Genomic DNA, 25,596 nt, shown 5'->3' with positions numbered 1-25,596 from the left:
CTTCCATTACATATGTTCCGTTGCTTTCTAAATATCTAGATAGACATTTCTTCATGCGATCAGATATTTCCTATATAGAGGTCATTGACTATTATAAGTTGCTAAGTTTAGTATATTGTTCTACTTCCGTAAACATAGGTCTATGTGTTGACCTGTATAACAACTTAGTTAAAGTTAATGATGTTACCTACACCACTAAGTCGCCGGTACGAACATTACGTTATCACCTACTATCATTAGAGACTTTTTAGGATTATGACCCTCTGCATGTCCTTTTTTGTGTTACCCCCTAAGGGATCTGTCATTTGGTGATCCTTATTCACATATTATCTTTGATACGATATACTCATATTTTTTGGGGGGGACAACGCATGCCAAATGTGACCCAATTTAGATCTGTCACCCTTAGGATCCAGGACTATCCTTTATAGGGCCTTAGTCATGTGCATTCTGCCTCTGATTACCCGCGATGTAGCCATAATGCATCCATTTGATTCATTTCTTCTTTATGCATTATGTCAGAGGTTAGATATAGATATCAGTTTGTATATCTTTCATACTATCATTTATTCAGCAGGTATTACCACTAGCAGGCGGGTCCATATCCCTTAATTGTCATATCTTGATCTCCTACTTAGCGTCATTAGATATTGATGTAACCATTGGTGTCAGAGTCCTAAATGAGTTCAACATAGTAGGAGCTAGGAATCTGTCTTTAGCTGGTGTCCATATAGATGATCAGAGTATCATATCTTGGAGAAGAGAGGCCCAACATCAGCCTAACCTCACACCCAACCGCTGCCTGACCTCGTAGCCCAGCCTCAACCTGACCCCGTAGCCCAGCCTCAACCCGACCCAGCTCCAAGAGAGGAGGCAGAGATACATGATCTCATGGCTAATCTTTTTGGACTACCCCCACCTCCAGTCCCTTATACTTTAGACGATAGAATTACTGGACTTGAAGCGTCCATGACGAGTCTTCGACAGGAGGTCTCTGGTCATTAACAGGATGTTTCCAATCTTTGAGAGGAGGGGCAAACTCGTCATACTGAGTTGATGGACATGTTACGATCTTGGGGTTCAGATCCCTCTTCGTCTTCTCAATAATTCAGTTTATACTATGTTCTTCTAACTTGTTGTTATTTGGTTTGCACTTTAGTTACTAGCTGTTTTATTTTATATATCACATTATGCTTGATATTTTTTATCTTCCATTTTAGTTATTATGTGTTTCTTGTGTCAAATAATGATATCAGATTCAAGGAGAGGACATGATCATTTATCAAAAATTTTAAAATTTTGATCTTCTTTCTTTAAACATTACTTTAAATTTTTTGATTAGAAAATTCTCTTTAAAATTATTTAGAAAATATTTATTATTTTGAAAATCTTTATTAGAATTTTTTTAAAAAAATTCTTTAAAATTACTTTTACTCATATTTTTTTTTAAAATTATTTTTGACAAACTTAGTTTGAGAGATTTTTTTACTATGATAAATATTTTAAAAAACTTTTTGGAAAATATTTACTTAGATTTTTTTTACAAAAAATTTACTTAGAACTTTTTGAAAAAGTTTTCTCAGAAATATTTGAAAAAGTTTATTCAACAACTTTTTGAAAAAGTTTACATAGAAATTTTGAAGAAATTTTCTTGATGTTTTTTTTAAAAAACAACTTTGCCAAATATCTTAGAAAATGCTCTTAAAAATATTTACAAATTATGTCAAACCTCTTTCTCAATCTAAGATATAAAGTGGTTACTTTTTGTTATATTTATGCATTAATGACTTACTTTATATCTTATGCTTGTCTTTCTTTTATTTTAGTTTTTTTTATGAATGTAAAAGGAGTAGGATAAGAGTATTAATGTAGAAATATAATAAACAAATTTGATCAAGTAAACAAATTTAAAACTAACTTTCATCATTTGTTTGTATTTTGCATAGTATTTTTCAATATTATGTGTTATAACTTTAACCCAAATTGTCATTGCATCAAAAAAGAGGAGATTATTGGTATAATTTTTATTAATGATCTAACTCAGATTTTGATGAATGACAAGTGGTTTAAAGTTAGAATATTTTGTGGTCTAATTTCTTTACCAAGTGTGCAAGAGTTGACGGGTTTGAAAGACCTGACACCAGGCTAAAATTTAGCTAGGTCTAAGGGACCCGATAGCTGGTATGAAGTCCAGATAGGTCCGCGGGACGTGATATCTGACGGGAAGTCCGGTTGTATCTGCGGGACCTAACAACCAGCTGAAGTCTAGTTGGGTCCGTGAGACCTGATAACTGGCGGGAAGACCTGGTGGGTCAAAGACAAGTCAAGTAACTACAGTTAGTAAGTGGAGGTAAGCATTTGGAAGAGAGATCTAGTGAGGGCGCATTCCCTATTGAGGGAACTAAAAGTATCGGTCTAACTTAAGTCCATTTTGAAAATCTAACTTGAGATCTTGACTAGATCCTGGTCTCGGTGAGACATGATCTAATTACTACTATTATCATATTTTTAATGTGCTAACTATGTTTTGCAGGGTAATTTTTATGTCTGAACTAACTCTTTTTTGCAGGGAAAAGAAGGCTGAAAAAGAGGATTCGGGCGCTCAGGGTGCGAGAGCCCGGAGTTGGTTCGGGCCCCCAATCTAGCTTAGCATGCGGGTGCCTCGCCAAGCACCCAGGCAGTCCGAGTGCCCGAAGTTGGTCCAAGCGTCTGAACCACAAAAGTTATCCAGAAGCTGAGTTGGAGTGTGACGATTGATCGAACCCACATCAACGGTCCAAGCGCTCGAAGGGGGTCCGAGCGCTCGAAAGTGGATAAACTTGACGGATCAAGTTGCGACGAGAGCTCGCCATGTCAGCATGGTCCGGGTGCTCAAGAGGGACTCCAAGCGCCCGAAATGAGCCTATATAAAGGCCTTCGACTAGCAGCTTCAGAATAACATCTACTATAAGTTTCATTCTTGCATGCTGCTCTAAAAAGTCTCTGACAACACTAAAAGGCTGCTACGAAGTTCGAAGAATGAAAGATTTCAATTTCTTTTCTATTGTCGGTAACAATTATTTTAGTTCTTATACTCAAATACCTGTAACACATTATTTGAACTGATAGTGATTGTCCAACGAAATAGATCGACGATCGCGGGCCTTAGAGTAGAAGTCGTCACAAGCTTCGAACCAAGTAAAACTTGATTTTGTTAGCATTATTTTTTTTTGTTTTCTTTTTTTTTCGCTGCGTAACTCATTTTAACTCGCGATTTTCGATGAACGCTATTCACCCTCTCTAGCATCTCTATGATCCAACATAATCATTAATAAAAGAAACATAATATTTTGATTCTCCTTTTGTAGTAATAGGAGAAGACCTCCATACATCACAATGAACAAGATCAAAAGGATTAGGAGAAAAAGATAGACTTTTATTAAAAGGTAACACAGAAAATTTTGCCATTTTACAATCATATATTCTGAAATATCATAACTTTTTAAAGTTTCTAATACTTCAGACGAAACTAAAAATTGTAAACGAGATGCTGAAACATGACCTAGATGAGTATGTGATAACTAGCATTTTGATGTACTATTTTGGCTCTTATACTTAGCATTTTTACCCTCTCGTATGTTTAATTCTGTATTTATATCATATTTTGCAAGTTGATATCTATTTAGAGTTTTGATATAATTTTTTCGATTTTTTCTAGGATTTTATCTAAAAGGTGCATCTTGTTTTGTAGGGAAGCATCTAGGTCGTTGATCAAGACCAAATAATCCAAGGGTTCATCAATAAGTGGAGCTCCAATTCAATGTAATCATAAAAGTCTAACTTCAAAAGCCCAACTCATCCAATTTGAACCCTACCCTTAATGAACCGGATCTAAGCTCTAATGGACCCAAACTCGAAACCCATTAAGAATCCTTACCTTTTCTCTCACGCGGACGAACAGAACACATCTTCTCTTCTCTGTTTCGCGTTTCTTCCTCGCGGGCTAGGGCACGCGACAACATCCCTCCCCCCCCCGCGGCACCCCCTTCCTTCTCTCCGGCCGACGACCCCTCTTCTTCTCTTCACTGTCGCCGCCCGACCATCCACAATCTACTCTTATTCTTCTCGATTCCAGCGGCGACGACAGAGGCAAACTCGGCAGGGGGCAGCAAGCTTCGGTGACGACTCCGATCAAGCTCAACTCGCCGGAGAGGGCTTCTCCGGTGTTTACCTTCTTCCCTCGAACCCTAGAAGTCGGCCGCAGCGGGTTGCAAAAGCTAGGTCTTCAAGGTTCGGTGGTGGCAACGAGCTCCGTCCAACTTCACTTCGCCAGAGGGGTTCTCTGGTGTGATCTCCATCGTTTGATTCCTTCTGGCAGCTCCACCATTTGGGGTTCAGGCGGCAAGGCAAGGAGGCAGCGGCGGTGGTTCATTCCATTTCACGACATCTCCATTTCCAGTCAACTTCCAGTGAGAGGGTTCTTCGGTGGAAGATTCGTTCATCACATTATCGTTGTCGAAGTGTGTAGCATTCCAGCAGTGAGCTACTGTTCACTAGAGTTCGGGATTTGATCATCGGATCCTCATGTGACGACGAGGGTAATCTTTGGTATTGGAAATTGGAGTGTGGATTGTGGTGTGGTAATTTAGTTCTGCTCATTGTTGATATTTGTGTTGAATTTTGATTGAATGCTTATATTGAGCTTAATTTCCTATGTTTGAATTACATTGTTCTTGTTTCATTTATTTCATGCATGTAATGTGTTCGATGAATTGCTTCAACCAATAGTTAGGTTTATTTTGATGCATTTTAGTTTGGTTAATTCTTGCTTGTCTTGTTCTTCCAATTTCTTTAAGTTCTAGTTCTTTATTTGAATGCAATTAGGATAGATTAGCTTAGGTTTCATTTCATGCTTTATGTTTCGTTTTATGCTTTACTTCATGTTGTCTTTTATTTTCTACAATTGTAGTTATGTTAGGTTTAGCTTTATTACTTGCATTGTCTTTCATTTATTAGATTAGCTTTCATTTAATGCTTTACTATTTTCTTCCTTAGTTTAATTGTGTTGATGGTTGAACCATAACGTAGAGTGACAATGCGTTGTGGATTAATTGTTGGCATTTAGTTAGATTTCATTACAGCATTATATTAGTTTCGTACTTGCTTTGCTTTTCATTTGTTAGGTTTAGAATTAAAATCCAAAACCCCCATTTCTATATTAAAAATCTCAAAAATAGGAATAACATACGATTCTAAGTTTATCACTTACTGTTACATTCGTTGGCAGACGACCCGAGTCATTTCTATGCTACATTAGCATAGGAGGGGTTTGGTACTTCATTGTTTGATGCCCATTTCACGACAAAATTAGGTCATAATCAAATTGGCATCGTTGCCAGAGATGAGTAGCGGTGTTTGGTAATTTTAGGATTATTTTCTATTTTCTCTCTTTTCTTGTTTCTATTTTTTGTGGTTGCAAAAATTCAAAAAGATTATTAGGGCCTTAATTATTTCATCTCTTGTATGCATGTGTGCTATCTTGTATATTTTCATGTGTCTTTTGATGGTATTTGCATGAGTATTTCAGGCAAGACTAGGAAATCTCTTGTGCGTTATCAGTAGTTCCAGAGTTTTAGTGTGATCAGGATCTCAGATTTGATGAGTACTATGGAGAACGACACTGAAAAGACTCAGAGAGCTTTGGGCATCAGATTTATCAGTTGATTCATTTTGCATCAGATATTCTGATTTAGAGGCAGACTTCGAGTTATGACATATTGTTCAACTATTACCGAAGTTTCATGGACTTTTTGATGAAGATCCTAACAGACATCTACAAGAATTGGATATGGTGTGCTCTTCATGGAACCCACTTGGCATATCAGGAGGTTAGATTTAAAGCATTTCCATTTTCAGTAGCAAATTCAACAAAAGATTGGTTGTATTATCTCCCACCCAACTCTATCACCAGCTGGATCGAGATGAAGAAATTATTTCTGACGAGGTTCTTTCCTGCTTCTAGGATCGCAGCTATTCGGAGGAGTATTTGTGGAATTCAACAATTTACAGGAGAACCGTTTCAAGAATATTGGGAAAGATTTAGAAGACTTGTTGCTAGTTGCCCTCAGCACCAGATAAGCGATGAGCTACTGATTATATACTTCTATGAGGGATTGCTTTTCATGGACAGGAGTATGGTTGAAGCAGCTAATGGAGGGACTCTAGTTAACAAGACACCTACTCAAGCTAGAGAACTTATCGAGATTATGACTTCAAATTATCAGCAGTATGAGACTAGACCGATGATTGCTAAAGATGTTCATTCCTTTGCCAATGTATTCTCGACCAGGATCCAGTATCAGCAGCCTGATCCTCAGTATTATCAGACTCATTAGCAGGATAAGTATAATTCATTTGCAGGATTCGAGTATGGGAATACACAACAAGGGACTTCTAAGTGGCCCTAGTCTTACTAGCTTTACTTTCAGCACCATCAGCCTGAGCAGGATCTTAGGGAGCAATCACAACTATTTTGGCAACAACAAGACACACAATTCAAGGAAAGAACACATTCATCGGCATAGTTATAGTTGCTATCAGATCAACCTACTGCATCAATTCCTGAGAAGATGGATTGTAGAGTTTGTGATATTCCTGACTTTAATTCTATTACTTTACATGACTCTTCTAGTTTTTTATATCGTGATGTTGTAGTTTATTTTGATATTATTTTTGTTGATGATATTGCTATTCCAGATAGTCTTGATGTTGCAGGTATAGGAGATGATGATGGAAGTGTAGGGGAAACCTAAGAATCACTTCCAATGACTATTTTATCATTTAAGCTAGTTGAGTCTACTATTCTACTTAATGACGATGGAAGTGTAGGAGAAACTCAAGAATCACTCTCGTTGATTGTTCCTGATCCAGAGCTTGATCTTTTATCTAACCAAGAAAATATTGCATTCACTGATTTAGAACCTCTAGATACCTTTCAAGATGGTAAGGTTGATATTTCTTCTGAATCTTTAGGAAATTTCATGGAGGTAATTCATTTTAATTGTATTAAATGTGACACATCTTTTGATTCATGCTTTGTTGATTTTGTTATTATTTATAGTCTATCTTACATAGTATGCGTGCAAGAATTGCATCCTCTTTTTAGTATATAGGATTTCTTCAGACATTTCATTTGCAGTCATTCACACAAGGATGCATTCTATCACTTGATGAAAGCCCTAACATTCTATGCAATAATCAAGCTTATGGAGTGGATATTTCAAATGAACCATCTCTTACCACTTCCAGATTGGTTGTTGAAGCTAAATCGACTCCGATCGCCAGAATTTTAGGGGAGTCTGTTCCATCCTACTTTTTCTTTTTTCTTTCTGTTTGTATATATGTCTTTACTTTCTTTGCTTTGTTTGCGTTATTTGCTTTTGTTTGGTTGTTTATTTTTAGTTTGTCTTATCAGTTTTTATAATAAATTCTCTATGTATTTTTTTATTATCTTAGAAATTATAAAAGTTAGTTAAATTTGATTGTCAAGTTTGATGATTTATTGTTATGATTGTATTCTTGGATTGCATAAATTCTCTATGCATGATTGATTTAGAAATAAAGAGTACAAAAAAACCTTATATAGTTAGTTACAAGAAAAACCTAAACCCTAAATTGAAATGATAAAAGATTAAATTGTCCTAAAGGTCATAAATAAATAATTCTAATAAAACTATATAATCTAACAAATATCATGTTATAGTAGTTACGGATTATAATTATTATAGCAGGATAATTTATCTCTCATCAATACTAATTAATATTATTTTAGTAGTTATATAAATTTTAACGGTTACAACTGTATAGTATACTTATAGTAGCGGGATTGTAGATATTATATGATCATGTCTGAAACTGATGGAGATGGTGCACTGGACAGGTGGCTTTGATATTGAATGGGAGAAGACTTCTGCACCGAGGAGAGACTCGTTTCTCTCTGCGCACACCAAAGAGAAAGCAAAGGGAACGTTAGAGCAAGAATAAGGGAAGAGTTCCCTAGCGCAGGCCCTCCGACGCTCAAGTTAGTATATTGATTGAGCGGGACAATGGAGAAGAATGTAGTAAAATGCGTGTGTGTAAGTGAGATTGTTATAAAAGCGTGTACCTTATCAACGGAGAAACCCCCTTTATATACCACATCTCATAACTTCTGCAATTATGAGGTGGCAACAAATATTGGGTGTTAGAAGTTGTCGAGCAGAGGAAGATGTACGGCCTGGGAGATGCACTGTCTCCGTCCGAGGAATCTTTCGTTACCCGCATGGACACTGCTTTTATAACTACGCCATTAAAGTGGCGGTTGAAGGAATTTGTTGTCATAATATGTCGACTAATGGAAAGTGTATAATCACATTCGAAAAATGTCCCATTGAATGTATATGTTGTAATAGAGGAATATTCTGTGATAAAATGGTTGTTATATTCTGACAGGTTATTGTGATTCTCTAATAGTATTGTACCCTGCACATATCTCGGTCGAACCTTTAATCGATCGGCTCTATATCATACTGGCAATTAGTACATAGGTGAGGTGTTGAGTCACATAAGATCGCTCGGGCTCTGGACCGCTTGGCTGTACATTATGTGATGTTAGGGATCATTTATTGAAGCAATAATGAGCCAAGTCCCATAGGCTCGGCCAGGGATATTCCCGACCGGTTGTATGCTGAGATAGTTGTCTCTGAATAATGGGGATCTGTATCTCATATACTCGATCGACGCATTAAGATCGGTCGGATTTTTCCTATATACCTTGGTAATGAATGGAGCTACAAGTCCTTGTAGTCCGACCAACTTTAGGGCCGATCGATCGTATGTTAAAAGTTGTGCTCTAAGAAACTTGTACTGAAAGTGAGAAGTTGGGTTCCTTGGATTCGGCTTGTTGTATGATTGACCGGCCTTGTGGTATACCTGCTATCCCTTGAACCCAATCAGCTATTGACTAATTAGACATATAATAGGTATCTTAGTACATAAATAGAGCACTAGTCCCTTAGATTTGACCGACTTTTAGACCGATCGTTCCTGTATCGAAGACCTTAGTGCTAAGCGAGAAGCAAAATCTTATTGAGAATGACACACTAACTAATTGTCACTTTTCTTTAATTTTAATCGTCACTCCATCTTAACTTTAACTACAACTTCATCTCTCATATATTCTTAACATCTCATATCATTATAATTAGGTAATATTGATGATCTTGTAATAGTTATAATAACATAGTAGCTATGAGAAAAAAAATAGTTAAAATGATGATAAAAGGAAGGAGAAGTGTATTTTTTTTACAAGTTTAATTTAAAAAACGTCTTTTTTAGTTTTGACCTAATGAAAAAAAAAAGGGCTTCCGCGTCCGTTCGACTTCGGGAGCATTTTTGCAAGCCGGGGTTGACTCGGCTTCACTTTCTCCGTACTCTGAAAGATTATTTAATTGACGACCCAGTTGTTCATCTAATTATAATTTCAATAAAAATTCATATCTCTTCCTAAGATCGCCGTGCGATATTGTAAAGCGGCTGTCAATCATGTGAAAACACGACACAAACCAACAATTTCATTGTTATAAGAAGTCCTCATTGCTTCATTGGCTAACAACGCCAGGACGGCAAGTTGCTGGCGCACATCGCGGCCTCAGATCTCGCATCCCGAATCTGACGGACAGTCTGTTCATAATAAAAATAATTAACAAATAAAATATAATAATAATAATTAAAAACCTAACATGATTTATTAATTGTCCTCTAAATTCAAATTATTATTTATTTATTTATTTATTTATCCTCCATTGCATCGCATTCTATAAAATCCCCGTCCGCCACTTTCTTCTTCTCCAACTCTTTCCTTCTTTATCTTCTCTCGATAACTGAGACATGGCCGGCGGCGCTCTCGTCAACTCCGGTTCAGGCAAGGAATACCCCGGCAAACTCACCCTCTACGTCCTCGTCACCTGCGTCGTCGCCGCCACCGGCGGCCTCATCTTCGGCTATGACATCGGCATCTCAGGTACGTACTAACCTTAGATCGTCATAGATATATTATTAATTAATCATTAAATAAATAGTTAAGAATTGGTTAATTAAGGCGGGGTGACGTCGATGGACTCGTTCCTGGAGAAGTTCTTCCCGGAAGTTCACCGGAAGCAGCAGGCAAACCGGAGCACGAACCAGTACTGCCAGTTCGACAGCCAGCTGCTTCAGACCTTCACGTCGTCGCTCTACCTCGCGGCCCTAGTCGCCTCCTTCTTCGCCTCCGGCGTGACCAGGGCCTTCGGCCGCAAGTGGTCCATGTTCGGAGGCGGCGTCACCTTCCTCGTCGGCGCCGCCCTCAACGGCGCCGCCAAGGACGTCGCCATGCTCATCATCGGCCGCATCCTCCTCGGCATCGGCGTCGGCTTCGCCAACCAGGTACCGAATTCTCTGCTGTAGAAGAAGAAGAAAAAAAAATCCAAATCATTTTGTTGATTTTTTTCCCTTGAAAAATTTAAAGAACAAATTGAGCCACTAGATTACCGGTGACTTTTAGTCAACTCCTGCTACTGTAATTGGTTGAGCTGTATCTATACAACCATTATAACTATAATATTCAGCAAAGAACAGAGCATATGAAACAGAAATTTATTTAAAAAAATAAAGGATTTGGTAGCTGTCACATGATATCGTATCCTTCACTTAGTTGACTATACTTGCTATTGAAAAATTCAAATGAAAACGAGGGTGGTGGTTCTCGAAAAATAATATATATATATATATATATATATATATAAAAGAATATTGTTTTCCTTAGTTTTGGGTTTAACTAATAGATTTCTATTGTTCCTAAAGTCAATGTAATATTTTCATCTCTGTTTCAAATTTTGCATTTTTTTTCAATGTAACTGTATTTCAATTTCGTTAAAGAAGTCGCTGTTGGGTAGGCCACTGCATGTTTTGTATGGAATACATCATCCATCACAATTGCATATTTTTACAAGATTCGTTTCCTTGTTCTTAAAGTCGAATATTAGATTGAAGAAAGATAAATTTATGAATGACCTTGTCCTTTTTGTGGTCTTATCGATGGAAGTCATCCTACGCAATGGCCAATGAAGTCTAACAACATATATAATAATAATAAAAAGGTAACGAAGTGAAAGGGATTTTCATTTAGAATCTGATGACTGTTAGTGACTGAATCTAGAGTTAATTTAATCTCAATTTGTCTGTAATCGGAGCCTTCTTCGTGAAGGCTCTTCGATTTAATACAAGAGACAAAAGGAATGTCTCAATCTGTTTCATTATTTTCTTTCCATTTTCGTAAGTTTTTTTTTCCGGTAATTTGTTACTGTAATGAGAAAATTAAGTAGCGTTAGTAACGCAGTCGGTGCCGGTGTATTTGTCGGAGATGGCGCCGGCGCGGCTCCGCGGCATGCTCAACATCGGCTTCCAGCTCATGATCACGATCGGCATCCTCGCCGCAAACCTGATCAACTACGGAACCAACAAGATAAAGGGCGGGTGGGGGTGGCGCGTCAGCCTCGCGCTCGCCGCCGTTCCGGCGGGCATCATTACCGTCGGCTCACTGTTCCTCCCCGACACCCCCAACTCCCTCCTGGAGCGCGGGTTCCCTGATCGCGCCCAGCGCATGCTCCGCCGCATCCGCGGCACCCACGACGTCGGCGCGGAGTACGCCGACCTGGTGGCCGCCAGCGAGGAATCCAAGTTGGTGGAGAATCCGTGGGCCAACATCCTCCAGCGCCGGTACCGCCCCCAGATCATCATGGCCCTGCTCATCCCCTTCTTCCAGCAGCTCACCGGCATAAACGTCATCATGTTCTACGCCCCCGTCCTGTTCCGCACCCTTGGATTCGGCAGCAACGCCTCGCTCATGTCCGCCGTGATCACCGGCCTCGTCAACGTCTTCGCCACCTTAGTCTCCATCTTCACCGTCGACCGCCTCGGCCGCCGCAAACTCTTCCTCGAGGGCGGCGCTCAAATGATCGTGTGTCAGGTACTGCAACTAAATTAAGATCCACATTCCATAATTGGGAAATCTCGACGCACGTTTCCTCATCTAATTAATTAAAACACTACTCAGATCGTAGTCGGGACATTGATCGAGATCAAATTCGGGACGAGCGGCGAAGGCCATTTTCCGAAGGGGTACGCGGCGATCGTGGTGCTGTTCATCTGCGCGTACGTGGCGGGGTTCGCGTGGTCGTGGGGGCCGCTGGGGTGGCTGGTGCCGAGCGAGATCTTTCCGTTGGAGATCCGGTCGGCGGGGCAGAGCATCAACGTGTCGGTGAACATGCTGTTCACCTTCGTCATCGCGCAGGCCTTCCTCACCATGCTCTGCCACATGAAGTTCGGCCTCTTCTACTTCTTCGGCGGCTGGGTCTTCATCATGAGCCTCTTCGTCTTCTTCTTCTTGCCGGAGACCAAGAACGTGCCCATCGAGGAGATGGTGCTCGTGTGGAGGAAGCACTGGTTCTGGGGCAGGTTCATTGCAGACAACGACGTCAACGGCGTCGAGAAGCCCAAGTCCGGCGAGAAGTAACTCCATTGCCACCGATATAAGCTTCAATTTAGCTACACGTCTTGTTCTTACTCTGCTAGTTAAACCAGCTTATTATCGATTAATATGATGAACAAATAGAATGTAATGAGATTGCTGTAAATATTTTCTCAGTGCTGTAACAGTACTTATGAACGATTAAATGCTCCGAATAAGTTGATGAAATATCAGCAAAAAGGGATAGAGACTTGGCTTGTATCAAGCAAGTGGCTCAATAATCGATCCTGAGAGAATCCAGTTCTCCTAATTATCGCTGTAGCTTTTGTGCGTTCCTGTGAACGAGAATAAGATACTGCCAGCTAGGCAGTCGCCGCTTGCTAAATCTAAGTGGATGAGGGATTTTACGAGCCTTCACTTTCATCTTTGTCGTCGAATTAGAGAACCATCAGATTCTGTATACAGACAAATATCATTCTATGTCTAACCGAGTTCAAAGGACATCTAATTTACCATAGATTCAGCCGATGATAAGTCCGACCAGAATAAGATGTCCCAATTTTTTACTCAGTACGAGCTTTTTCAACATATAATTGGTCGACCTTGATCCTATCTAGAAGTTGAGTCTGACAGAGGCTAGTTGCGCTGTCCTTGGTGCTGACGGAAAGTCGTGGAAGCGTCTGGTTGATCTGACACCTACCAGAAGGGTTCTCACGAGCGGGTGACGGGGGGTGATGACGGGGACGACGACGCAAGGGCTCTGCGCACACTCAGATAAGCCGCCTCTATGTTAGAGACCAAGAACCAGGAAAAAAGTCTCCGGGTCAGACCCTCCGACGCTCAAGTTAGGTACTTTTTTCCCCAGAAGCACAGTGAAAGGACGAAAAGTAAAAGACGAGTGCAAAAAGATGAGTAAGCGTACCTGCATAGAGACAAAACCTCCCTTTTTATACGCCAGTGAGTACTTCTGGAGTCTGACGAATGTCAGGGAATGTCGGGTGTCAGGATTTGTCTGGCGGTGAATGACACATGACATCTTCCTATAGGTTTAAGAAGACATCGGTGGGCAATGAGCCCTACACCGTTAGCATATTTCCTGACATGCAGTGATTATTCTCTGACAGGTTGTTACAATTCCCTGGCTTGATTGTCGTATAGTGTAGGCTTACCCCGGCCTGCTAACCTTCGACTGGGTCCTCGTACCTGCAAATACTGACCTGTATGGCCAGACCTACATTTCTTGGCGCATTCCCTAGCCTGTTTGTTGTCCCGCAAATCCAGATCTGTACGTCCCGCCTTGCATTTGTCATTCGGTCTATCTCGGTAGATCCAGACCTGTGCCTATCGCCCTGCCAATCGATGCCTTCGCCTATCGTTCCCGTACACCCGATCCTGTTCCGTATCTTACCCTGATCTGTAAGCCTTCATCTATATATCTCGACCTGTATATCTTTGGTCCGCATATCCTATTCCACAAATCTATAAGTCCTGACCTGTAATCCTTGGTTTGCATATCCCGACTTGTACGCCTTGATCCTTGTATCTTGTTCCGCAAGCCTAAAAGTCCTGACCTGTAATCCTTGGTTTGTATATCCCAACCTGTACGCCTTAGTCCGTGTATCTTGTGCCACAAGTATATAAGTCCTGACCTGTAATCCTTGGTTTGCATATCCCGATCTGTCCGCTTTGGTCTGTGTATCCTGTGCCTCAAGTCTATAAGTCCTGACCTGTAATCCTTGGTTTGCATATCCCAACCTGTACGCCTTAGTCCGTGTATCCTGTGACGCAAGTCTATAAATCCTAACCTGTAATCCAAGCCCAACCTGTACGCCTTAGTCCGTGTATCCTGTGACGCAAGTCTATAAGTCCTGACCTGTAATCCTTGGTTTGCATATCCCGACCTGTACGCTTTGGTCCGTGTATCCTGTGCCGCAAGTCTATAAGTCCTGACCTGTAATCCTTCGTTTGCATATCCCGACATGTACGGCTTAGTCCGTGTATCATGTGTCGTAAGTCTATAAATCTTGACCTGTAATCCTTGGTTTGCATATCCCGACCTGTACGCTTTGATCCGTGTATCCTGTGTTGCAAGTCTATAAGTCCTAACCTGTAATCTTTGGTTTGCATATCCTGACCTGTACGCTTTGGTCCGTGTATCCTGTGCCGCAAGTCTATAAGTCCTGACCTGTAATTCTTGTTTTGCATATCCCGACCTGTACGCTTTGGTCCGTGTATCCTATGTCGCAAGTCTATAAGTCCTGACCTGTAATCCTTGGTTTGCATATCCTGACCTGTACGCTTTGGTCCGTATATCCTGTGCCGCAAGTCTTTAAGTCCTGATCTGTAGGTCCTACCTTCCGAGTTCCTACTTGACATGTAGGCCTAACTCCGGAATGCCACTTGTGCCCGACCAAGACCATCCTGTAACCTGGCCCTTTGAACCCCACGTAGGTCGGACTTTTGACCTCCACGTAAGTCGGACTTTTGACCACCACGTAGGCTTGACTTCTGACTGTCACGTGAGCTTGACTTTTGACTGCCTCGTGGGCTTGACTTCTGACCGCCCCGTGGGCTTGACTTCTGACCGCCCCGTGGGCTTGACTTCTGACCACGTCCGCTGTCCGACCCCACTATTATGCACCGTATCAGACCCTATGAGTCCTTTATATAGTCAGTCGATAATAACTCTAGTCAGATTTATACAGTTCAGCATGTCCGTCTCTTACGCATATAGAAAAGTAATTCCCCTTATAAACTTGGCTAGATTTTCAAATCTAAGGTTCTCACTTCAAAGACGAGTTTTCTATCATATGGACGATCGACTTAAAGTACTGATTGAATCTCTAACGACTCAGTTCCCCATTCCTTTAAGACAAGTATCTTCGTATATGGTCGGTCGATTAAAGAACCAATGGGAACTAAGGAACCTAGCTTCATATTACTTTAAGAACAAATCTCCAGCACCATCCAATACATAACCGATCAACTTAAGAGAAGAATGGATATAGAGTCAGTTGGTTCAAAAACTCGGTCGAGATACATTCAGCAAATAAAATGGTCAGAAAATCATAATAATCTATCAGAATAACAACCGTTTGTCAGAAAATATTCCTCTATTATAATGATCATTCACTAGAACCTTCTTCGAAGGTGATTGCATTTTCCATCAGTCAATAACTTATGACAGCATATTTTTTCAACCGTCTCATTAATATCGTAAGTTTCAAAAGATAAAAAAAAAGATACACATATGGATAACAAAAAAATTTCTTAGACGATTATTGTACATCGCTCAAGTTGTATACTTTTCCTTACTTAATAACCTCTAACATTTTCTACCAGCTTATGATTATGAAAGTTATAATAGATAGCATAAAGAGCTCCTCTCTGTTAGTAAGATACAGATATGCATATTTGAATAGTGGTCATGTCACACACACCTATTCTATTATTTTCTCTCAGTTTTACCTGCTCGAACAGTGTATTAACTTGAGTGTCATAGGATATATACCACATATCCCTTTTACCACATATCCCTTTCCTTATTTTTTCATTGATATTTTATTGCTCTCTTAAATATGTGCATAGTAGGATAAAAAGATTTGGCTTGGGATAGATGGACAGAAATGCTAAGAACGAATAAATTCATCTTTTATCATAATAAAAAAAAAAGGGAAAAAAAAAAAAGTACTCGATGCTTTTTCCTATTCCAATTCATTATCTTCTCTTCCTCGCAAATTCTTTTATCAGTCAACCACCTATCCAGCTAGGTATCTCTCTTATTTTCACGCATGATGAATCACCATTTTTCACTTTATAATAAACTTTAATATTTAACAAATACAATTAAAAACTTGGTATTGTAAGCGGACATTAATTAACGATCAGGTTTCCCTGTTCATGTTTCCACTCTTGTACCTCTGCCTCAAAAAATTAAACAGACATGACAATGAACAACAAGTGGCAGACACCGGCATCTGACAGCCTCACGCCCCAGTTCGGATCCTCTGTCCCGAAGGTGCCTCTGTCCCGGTGTCCCGAACAGAAAACGACAAAAAAAACGTGCCGACCACGTGCCGTTGCTCCTTCTCTCTCTGTCCCGTGTAAACACTCGCCGAAGCTCTCAGAAACGAACGCAACTCCAAAGCTTTGGCGCCGGCGCCGTCGACACCTTCTCCGTGCTTTGCTCTCCCAAAACCCGCGACGCCCCATAAGATTACTGTGCTTTGCCCTAAAATCTTTCCTCCCCAAACCTTTGGCGTCGTCGACTCCAGCAGCGGCGTCGTTGACTCCAGCAGCCATCTCGGCGACTCCAGCAGTCATCTCGGGCACTCCAGCAGCTCCGGCTTCCCCTCCCTTTGAGGGTCCAGCAACTCCAGCTTGATCTCCCGAACTCGACGGCAGCTTCATCTTCATCCTTCTTGGTATACTTGACAGTCGCCGACAGCTTCATTTTCATCCAGCTTGGTATACTTGACGGTAGCCAGCAGCTTCATCCAACTTCTCCTCCCGAACTTGACGGTCGCCGGCAGCTTCATCTTCATCCAACTTGGTATATTTTTCTTCCTCCCCTTCTCCAGCAAATATCTCTGTTTCTGTAGTTTGATTTGGGTGACAATAAAAAATAAGAAATTGGAACCTGCAGTCCTCAAATTTTGATATATATATTTGTGGTATGGTTTATCATACTTGTGCATTCCATTTTGATCTATATATTTGTGGAAAATTTTAATATGCTGCTCTTGCGTTGCTACTGCATTCCTTTATCTTTAAATGCTACCTAAGCGCTTTAGAGGTTTAGAGCTCGTTAAATTGATTAAACATGGTACTATATTAGTTCTTTTTGCACCTAATATTATGAATATACATTTCTTGGTTGTTTTTTTCAGGCCTATTTGTAATTATCATGGACTTGTCATTAGTTGAATCTACAAGTTGTCGTAGGTTGAGTTTTGATGTAAACAAAGACGGTCAGGATGATGAGTTTGATGTTATTAATGAGGATATGGACTCTACCATGTTATTGATGAGTTCTGACCAATCTATCACAGAAGAATTGATACCAAAAATAGGTATGGAATTTAAGACAGAAGAGGAAGCTTATGAATTTTATTTGAAATATGCTAAACAAGTTGGATTTGGCGTAAGAAGGAGCAAAAGCCACAATGATAAATCGGGTAAATTAGTTGACAGAATTTTTTGTTGTAGTGCACAAGGTAAAAGGGGAAAAGACAAACGAGATGTTTATGTGAAATCAAGTCGTCCTGAAACAAGATTTGGTTGTGAGGCTAAAATGAAAATTAGTTGTCGAAATAATGGCAACTTGACTGTGGAGCAATTTGTTAAAGAGCATAATCATTATCTTTCAAGTCCAAATAAAACTCATCTCTACAGATGTCATAGGAATATATCTTCTTCTGCGGCGATACAGATTGAGATGGCGAGTGATGTGGGAATCCCTCCAAAAGCATCTCATGATCTTATGGTGAGACAAGTAGGTGGGAGAGAGAATTTAGGTTTTATTCCTGAAGATTACAAAAACTACTTGCGATCTAAAAGAACAAGAATTATGAGAGTTGGTGATACAGGAGGTGTATTGGAGTTTTTGCAGAAAATGCAGTTTGATGATCCCAATTTTTTTTATGCTATTCAAGTTGATGAAGATGATTTGATAACTAACATTTTTTGGTGTGATGCTAAGATGAGAGCTGATTATGGAAATTTTGGAGATGTTGTTTGCTTTGATACAACCTACAGGAAGAATAATGAAGGTCGCCCAATTGCATTGTTCGTAGGTGTTAATCATCATAAGCAATCCATAATTTTTGGTGCAGCTTTATTATATGATGAAACATCTTTGACGTTCGAATGGTTGTTTGATACATTTACCAAGGCTATGTATGAGAAAAAACCAATAACTATTCTTACAGATCAAGATGCAGCAATGGCAAAGGCTTTAGCTTCCAGATGGCCTAAAACACATCATCGTTTGTGTATTTGGCACATTTATCAAAATGCTGCAATACATTTGAGTAGAGTTTTTTCTCAGTTCAAAGAGTTTACTAAAGATTTTGCCTCATGTATTTATGATTTTGATGAAGAGGAAGATTTTATTTCAGCTTGGAACATAATGTTGACCAAGTATTCACTTGAAGACAATGATTGGTTGAAACGTCTATTTCGCATAAAGGAAAAATGGGCTTTAGTTTATGGGCGACAAATGTTTTGTGCGGATATGACTACAACCCAAAGAAGTGAGAGCATGAATAGTATTGTGAAAAGATATGTCACTTATCAACACAAGTTTTTAGACTTTTTCAATCACTTCCAAAGACTGCTTGATGATCGTCGATATGAGGAGTTAAAAGCTGATTTTAAATCAAATACAAGTGTTCCATGTTTATTGTTTCCAATTCAAATTTTAAAGCATGCAAGTTATATTTATACTCCTGAGGTATACAAGTTTTTTGAACAAGAGTGGTACAAATCTCATGATTCTAGTGTAGAAATTTGTGAAGATGTTGGGTCACATACAAAATATAAAGTTACTTCTTACAAAAAGAGTTACCATCATATAGTTACACTTGATTCATCGGGTCAAAAAATTGAGTGTAGCTGTAGAAAATATGATTTTGCTGGAATTCTTTGTTCTCATATTTTGAAAATATTTGCAATGAAAAATATCATGAAGATCCCAAGTGAGTATATATTGAAAAGGTGGACACGAAAAGCAAAAGATGGATACATTGGAGTTATTGATTTAATTGCAAACAAAAGTAGTTTAGATCCAAAAGCTTGCACCAATTTGCTATATAAAGAATTAAGTGGGTTGTATGTTCAATTGGTAACCAAGGCAGCGGAGAGGGAAGACACTTACAAGGTTGTTAAAGATGGTTTGTTGAGTATGTTTAAGATGGTGGATGAGAGGTTACAAGTTAATGAACCAACTGCTCAAGACTCAATTGAAAAAGAGTTCGAAATTGGTGAAGGAAATTCTCTTGGAGTCAAAGGAATTAAAACAAAGAAGAAAACAGTTTCAGGTAAGAGGTTGAAAGGTGGCTTAGATAAGATTTCAAAGAAAAGGAAAGCAGCAAGAAGAACCAACCAAACTTCAACAGTTGTTAAGGTTTCATTCTCATTCTTACTAAAGTGTTGCTTATTTTTTGTCGTTATATTTGAGAAAGTATATAGAATGAAATCATTCTATTTTTTTTGTATAACAGGATGTAGAAGAGCATTATGAAAGTATATCGAGCATGCCAAGTGTAGAATGTCAACGGATGATCAATCAAGTTAAGGATTACTTTATTATGTTAACTAAAATAATTATGTTATCACTATCTAAAACTATATTTTATTGTTTTAGCCTACAAATTATAGCTGTGTTGAAGGTTTGAGTATGGCCGAAACTCAATTTCCACCACTTTTGTCAACACAACTGTCTCAAGTTCACTCTGATAATGATTATTTTCAGGCAAGTAATCGGGAAGGATGGTAAGAAATCAACCATGTTTACACCTTTGTTGTTGTTTTTTTAACCATTTTTCAAAAGATTAAATTTGTTGTATCAGTATGCTAAATGTATGTTCAAACTGAGATTCTGTACTGTCACCAAGTCTTTCAAGGTTGATACAAGCATGGAGGTGAATAAATAGGAAAGCATAATGATTGTGTGTAACATAATGTGTTTTGACATGAATTATCCAGAAATATAAACTTCAACATGAATTAACCGTGACACTTGGTTTTATTAAGCTTGTGTTTTACTAATAATTGATCTTCATCTCATTATATGATATAAACTTCAGATAACTTTTCATTGTATCATGATTTCCGAACAATTGTGTACCTGGGATAGGAACCACATCATCTCCTTGATGCATAACCCAAGCTAGAGCTAGTTGAGCAGTGGAACATTGATGTCTTTTGGTCAGATTCTCTACTCGATCATACAAAGTTCTGTTCTTTTCCAAATTCTCTGCCCCGAACCTTGGAATATTGGTCTTGAATAGTCAAGAACATTGCACAAATTGATCCTTAGTGACCAGTATGTGGGAACCAATTTATGACAATCCATCCAGTTAAACATCACCAAAATTGCTCAAGAAATGTTACAGTTGTAAGAGACCATACCAAATTTGATATATGATATTTGATATTTGATATTTTCTTATTATATATATGTTATTTGGTCAGATTTTTAGTAGCATCTTCCATTTTTAGTAGACTTACATGACTTTTTCTCTCCAGGTGCTTCAATGGTGTGGACGTTACTACAATGGAATGCACATCAACTAAAGAACACCACAAATAGTGATTGATGTCAATATAGGCATCGTCGGCATCAAGTTACAATGGAATGCAAACAAATATTTTGTGCTGCATATTTTGTGGAACTTTTGTGGTTACCATATTTTTGTGAACAAATAGCTTTTGTGTTGTATTCTGATAATGTAATGGTAATCAATCGAATTGTGAACAAATAGCTTATGTGGTCATGTATATTTTGATCATGTAATTTTGATCTCTCACTGATATTACTTGATTATCACGTATATTTTAATGACATCTTTCTCTGTCAATTTTTGTAACTATAGTGTGTGCAGACAGTGCGGTGGATCGGTCAGCGGACCGATCCACACCTTTGAATTGATGTCTGATCGGTCGCAGAGACCGATCAAGGTATGGCCTGATCGGTCTGCAGACCGATCAGGGCTTAATGAGTGCGGTTCCTCGCACTCCTAAGATCGTCACCTGATCGGTCTCAAGACCGATCAGGATATGGCCTGATCGGTCCTACAGACCGATCAGGGTTCATATGGATCGGTTCACAGACCGATCCCCTGCCTTTTTCCTTCTCGCGACATCATCTCCTGATCGGTCTACAGACCGATCAGATTACACTCAGTAGGCTACTGAGTGTTTCCTGATCGGTGCTACTGAGTGTTTCCTGATCGGTCACCAGACCGATCAGCAAACATAGTTTCACCAGATCGGTCTGTGCACCGATCAGGAAATCAAAATCTCACTGGATCGGTCTGTTGACCGATCCAACGCCTATGTGATACTAGGATTGGGCCTGAGAACGAGCTACCGAGCCCTCTCTGACTTCGTCCGGTCCAGAGAACGAGCTACCGAGCCCTCTTTGACCTAGTCCGGAGAACGAGCTACCGAGCCCTCTCTGACCTAGTCCGGAGAACGAGCTACCGAGCCCTCTCCGACTTCGTCCGGTCCAGAGAACGAGCTACCGAGCCCTCTCTGACCTAGTCCGGAGAACGAGCTACCGAGCCCTCTTCGACTTCGTCCGGTCCAGAGAACGAGCTACCGAGCCCTCTCTGACCACTCCGTGCCAAGTCTCCATACTTGGACTTTTCCCGTGCCAAGCTCCCTGCTTGGACTTTTCACCAGATGTCTGGTCAATCTTGATCCATCTGGATTTCCCTTGCCTGGCTTCACTCACCAGGACTTTCCCTCCCAACTGATCAACCTCGATCAGTAGTCATTCTGAGTTTAATTAATATCTGATACAAACTTAAATCAGTGTCAATATCAAAACAACAGCCAGGTTAGACTGTATCAACAGGTAGTACTTGGTTTATACTTTTAACAACTTTGCTTGCGATGCCATTATGCTCCGTTAGAGCTTGGAAATGTTATGAACCCAATTTGCATTGTTATGGGTTGTGGTGATATATATAGTTGTGTTGCTATACAAGATCGGGCATCTGATATATTGCTTTGTTTTTATGGATCTCGGAAATTTTGACCCTGAGCTAAAAGAGTAGAGGCTCTCTATTGTTGTGAACTAAGGTGTTAAACTAGTGCATCTCAGAGAACAAAGTGATGCATCTATGCAATACTAAAACATTAATGCCTTTTATCATACTTGTACTAGAATTTCATAAACTCAATCATTTTTTCATGAATAATATTGTTGGAAAATTTCTCAATTAATGAGATCCAGATGTTGCGAGTTAGTTTATCGATAAATCAATGGCTTAAATCAGTGAGTTTGATTTCAATATGATAATCAAGCCAAAGTATCACCTTTACACCAGTTCACTCATATGAAGACATAAATTTTAAACCTGAAAATTTCATGGCTTAAAGTTAAAGAGATAAATACAACTTCCAAAGAGGGAAGCGAGCACACAAAAAGTAGACAAACCGAGAATTGCACAAAATATAACATCAAATGGAAGGACTACAGAGTTGCAAACAAAATATAACATCATTCATAATTATACATTACATCACTTGCACTACTTAATAAGACCAACTAATAAACAAAACAAGTATACAGCCAAAAGAGTTAAGTTTACTATTACTAATGTCCAGACCATATGCGGTACATTCCAATTTCCCATATTTTGTCCAAAATAAGTAATGTGTTCCCTTCCTATCCTTGACTCCGCTCTTGACAACATCCTAAAATGTATATCACTGGTGTCTTCATTTAGTCCAGCATCAGATCTCACCCACTTTAACCATCCATGCTGCTTACATCCATAATATAATCTTCCTGGGTTCTTGATTGATCTAGAGACTAGCACCAATGCATTTAGTCCACAGTCCCTGCATCGTACATTTTCAAATTTGGTATGGTTGATGCTGCTGTTACTTGATGATGCCATTCAATAGCAACCTAATATTCAAAAAAGTTAGATTCGATAAAATTAAATTAAACAATAACAATTTAGATATGTAATAAAAAATCACACATTTTTATGAAAAATTTGATAAACTTCCCTGAAAATAGCAACAATCATACATTTTTAGTAAAGCGAACAAAATGATAATTGACACCAAACTGTCTCCCAACATGTGATTTTGTCAAGGTAAATTTTTGGTAAAGAGGGAAAAACTATTCTGGTAAATTATTTTTTTTTAATGTTTCATTATCAAACATGTTACTGCAAGATTTCTTATGATTACAATAAGATCTATTTGTACCAACCATACATTACAATAGTATATAGAGAATTTTGTCAAGGTAGCCTATGTGATTTTAGTCCTTATTGCGATTCACCTATGAATGTGTCAATCAACACCTTGGAGATTTGCTAGGTGCTAATCTTGTAGGATGTGTTAGCATCTGAAATGGAATGACAATCAACTTCTATATTATGCTGCTTATGTAAAGTAGGATTGTGGATAATGTAGGTAGAAAATTGGTTGTCATAATGTATAAGTATAATCACCAGCTTCATCTGCATCTTACTCTGTGCCTGCAATTAAGGCACAGAGTTGCTACTGCACTCCTTTATCTTTAAATGCTATTGCATTCCTCTAATATTAAGTGTTTTAGGCGGTATCTTCTATAGATTAATATTGTTGCAGAAGCATAAGAAATTGTTTTGCTCGGATTAACTCGTGCAAGAGCCATGATCATTTTGATGCTAAAGAAATTAACAAAAGGTAAGGATTTGATTAGACTAACTATTATTGGAATTGAATCATGTAGAATTATGATTTGTGAAGAGGTAGAGATAGCTAATAAAAGGTTGTAAAAGGTTAAAAATTGTCAACGAAGGGAGATACAAACCTGCTGGAGTCGACGAAGGGAGGGGAAGCCGGAGCTACTGGAGTCGCCGAGATGGTTGCTGGAGTCGCCGAGATGGCGCAGATGTAAGGGGTGTTGCGGGCTGTTGGAGTCGCCGAGATGGCTGTTGGAGTCGCCGAGATGGCGGAGATGTAAGGGGCGTCGCGGGTTGCTGGAGTCGCCGAAGGTTTGGGGAGGAAAGGTTTTAGGGCAAAGCACAGTAAAGAAAGAGGTTGGAGTTGCTGGGGAGGAAAGATTTTAGGGCAAATCACAGTAATCTTATGGGGCGTCGCGGGTTTTGGGAGAGCAAAGCACGGAGAAGGTGTTGACGGCGCCGGCGGAAGCAGCGGGGTTGGCTGGAGTTTGGGTTAGGGCAAAGCTTTGGAGTTGCGTTCGTTTCTGAGAGCTTCGGCGAGTGTTTACACGGGACAGAGAGAGAAGGAGCAACGGCACGTGGTCGGCACGTTTTTTTTGTCGTTTTCTGTTCGGGACACCGGGACAGAGGCACCTTCGGGACAGAGGATCCGAACTGATTGTAAGCGGACATTAATTAACGATCAGGTTTCCCTGTTCATGTTTCCACTCTTGTACCTCTGCCTCAAAAAATTAAACAGACATGACAATGAACAACAAGTGGCAGACACCGGCATCTGACAGCCTCACGCCCCAATTCTCCATTCAATGCCATTCAAAGCGAAGCCTCTGCCTCTTCTCTGGTCAGAGTAGAGAAGCAGAACCAGACAAGTCCAAAGCCATCTTGAGGCTCTTTCTGCTCGAAAGGTTTGTACTAATAAACCTTTAGAGGAAGGGAAGAGATGTGGTGCTACGTGGGGAAGGCCACCAAGATCTTCTTCTTGGTAGTGGCTGTGCTTCTGGTGGTGGGCCTCGTCCTGGGCTTCGGAATCGTTCGCCACAGGTCCACCAGCACCAGCAGCAGCAGTCAGGGGCAAAGGGGCTGCGACGACGGCGGCCGTGGCTGCCAACCCGCTCTCCCACAGCAGGCTCCAGCCACCGCCTCGGCGCCGCCGCTCCTCAGCCCCCCGGTTCCTGTCGCCGTCACCCTGCCCCCCGGTTCGTCGGCCTAACGTCGCTGGATTTGGAAGTTCTACTTCAGCATTTTTTTTTTCGTCCTTTTTTTTGGTGCCTTGTAACATCGTTTGATCCCCATGGTGAAAACCTGACTAAAATGTGTTCATTTTATAGAGTAAAATTTTAGACATTTATTTTTTATTAAATGAAATTTGGTTTGAATATCAAAATTCTTTAACCTACAAATTAATTTTTATAATTTCATTCCGTTTAAAAAGTCTTATGAAATGTGAAAAAAATACTTCATAAAAAGATCCTATAAAAAAATAATAAAATAAAATAACCGCACGATTAACAATTTGAACACTTCGCTCCCGACGAATAAGCATCCGTCTCTCCTCGAGATCCCTTTTCCCCTTCCCCTAATTCTTCAATTTGACTGCGTTTTCCTGAGAATTTCTAGGATTTCGGGAGCAGAGAGGAAGCAGGAAGCGCCCAATCC

General features: G+C 39.7%; 3 protein-coding genes and 1 long non-coding RNA gene across 4 annotated transcripts; 3 read left to right on the top strand and 1 right to left on the bottom strand.

Annotated features, from left to right (window-relative positions):
- The first annotated feature begins 4,014 nt into the window (after nt 1-4,014).
- On the top strand, nt 4,015-8,172 carry LOC121981963. The gene is made up of 2 exons (XR_006111959.1): nt 4,015-5,867; nt 6,002-8,172. It is a non-coding gene; the product is annotated as an uncharacterized LOC121981963 (long non-coding RNA).
- A 1,663-nt stretch (nt 8,173-9,835) lies between these two features.
- Nucleotides 9,836-12,750, top strand: LOC121981962 (sugar transport protein MST3-like). The gene is made up of 4 exons (XM_042534778.1): nt 9,836-10,039; nt 10,118-10,440; nt 11,393-12,022; nt 12,110-12,750. The coding sequence occupies exons 1-4, from the start codon at nt 9,907-9,909 to the stop codon at nt 12,566-12,568; spliced, it is 1,545 nt and encodes a 514-aa protein (XP_042390712.1). The 5' UTR covers nt 9,836-9,906; the 3' UTR covers nt 12,569-12,750.
- Nucleotides 12,751-17,960: 5,210 nt separating this feature from the next.
- LOC121980057 (protein FAR1-RELATED SEQUENCE 5-like) lies at nt 17,961-19,766 on the top strand. Its single transcript, XM_042532026.1, has 2 exons — nt 17,961-19,563; nt 19,747-19,766. Exons 1-2 carry the CDS (start codon nt 17,961-17,963, stop codon nt 19,764-19,766), a joined length of 1,623 nt encoding a protein of 540 aa, XP_042387960.1.
- A 3,240-nt stretch (nt 19,767-23,006) lies between these two features.
- Nucleotides 23,007-25,219, bottom strand: LOC121980056 (serine/threonine-protein kinase WNK2-like). Its single transcript, XM_042532024.1, has 3 exons — nt 24,893-25,219; nt 24,069-24,421; nt 23,007-23,168 (listed from the first exon to the last, which is right to left on the bottom strand). Exons 1-3 carry the CDS (start codon nt 25,217-25,219, stop codon nt 23,141-23,143), a joined length of 708 nt encoding a protein of 235 aa, XP_042387958.1. The 3' UTR covers nt 23,007-23,140.
- Nucleotides 25,220-25,596: the final 377 nt, after the last annotated feature.

The sequence above is a fragment of the Zingiber officinale genome, chromosome 5A, assembly GCF_018446385.1.
Source record: "Zingiber officinale cultivar Zhangliang chromosome 5A, Zo_v1.1, whole genome shotgun sequence".
In the NCBI taxonomy this organism is placed as follows: domain Eukaryota; kingdom Viridiplantae; phylum Streptophyta; class Magnoliopsida; order Zingiberales; family Zingiberaceae; genus Zingiber; species Zingiber officinale.
The sequence above is the reverse complement of the archived record's forward strand: the minus strand, read 5'-3'. Positions and strand labels throughout refer to the sequence as shown.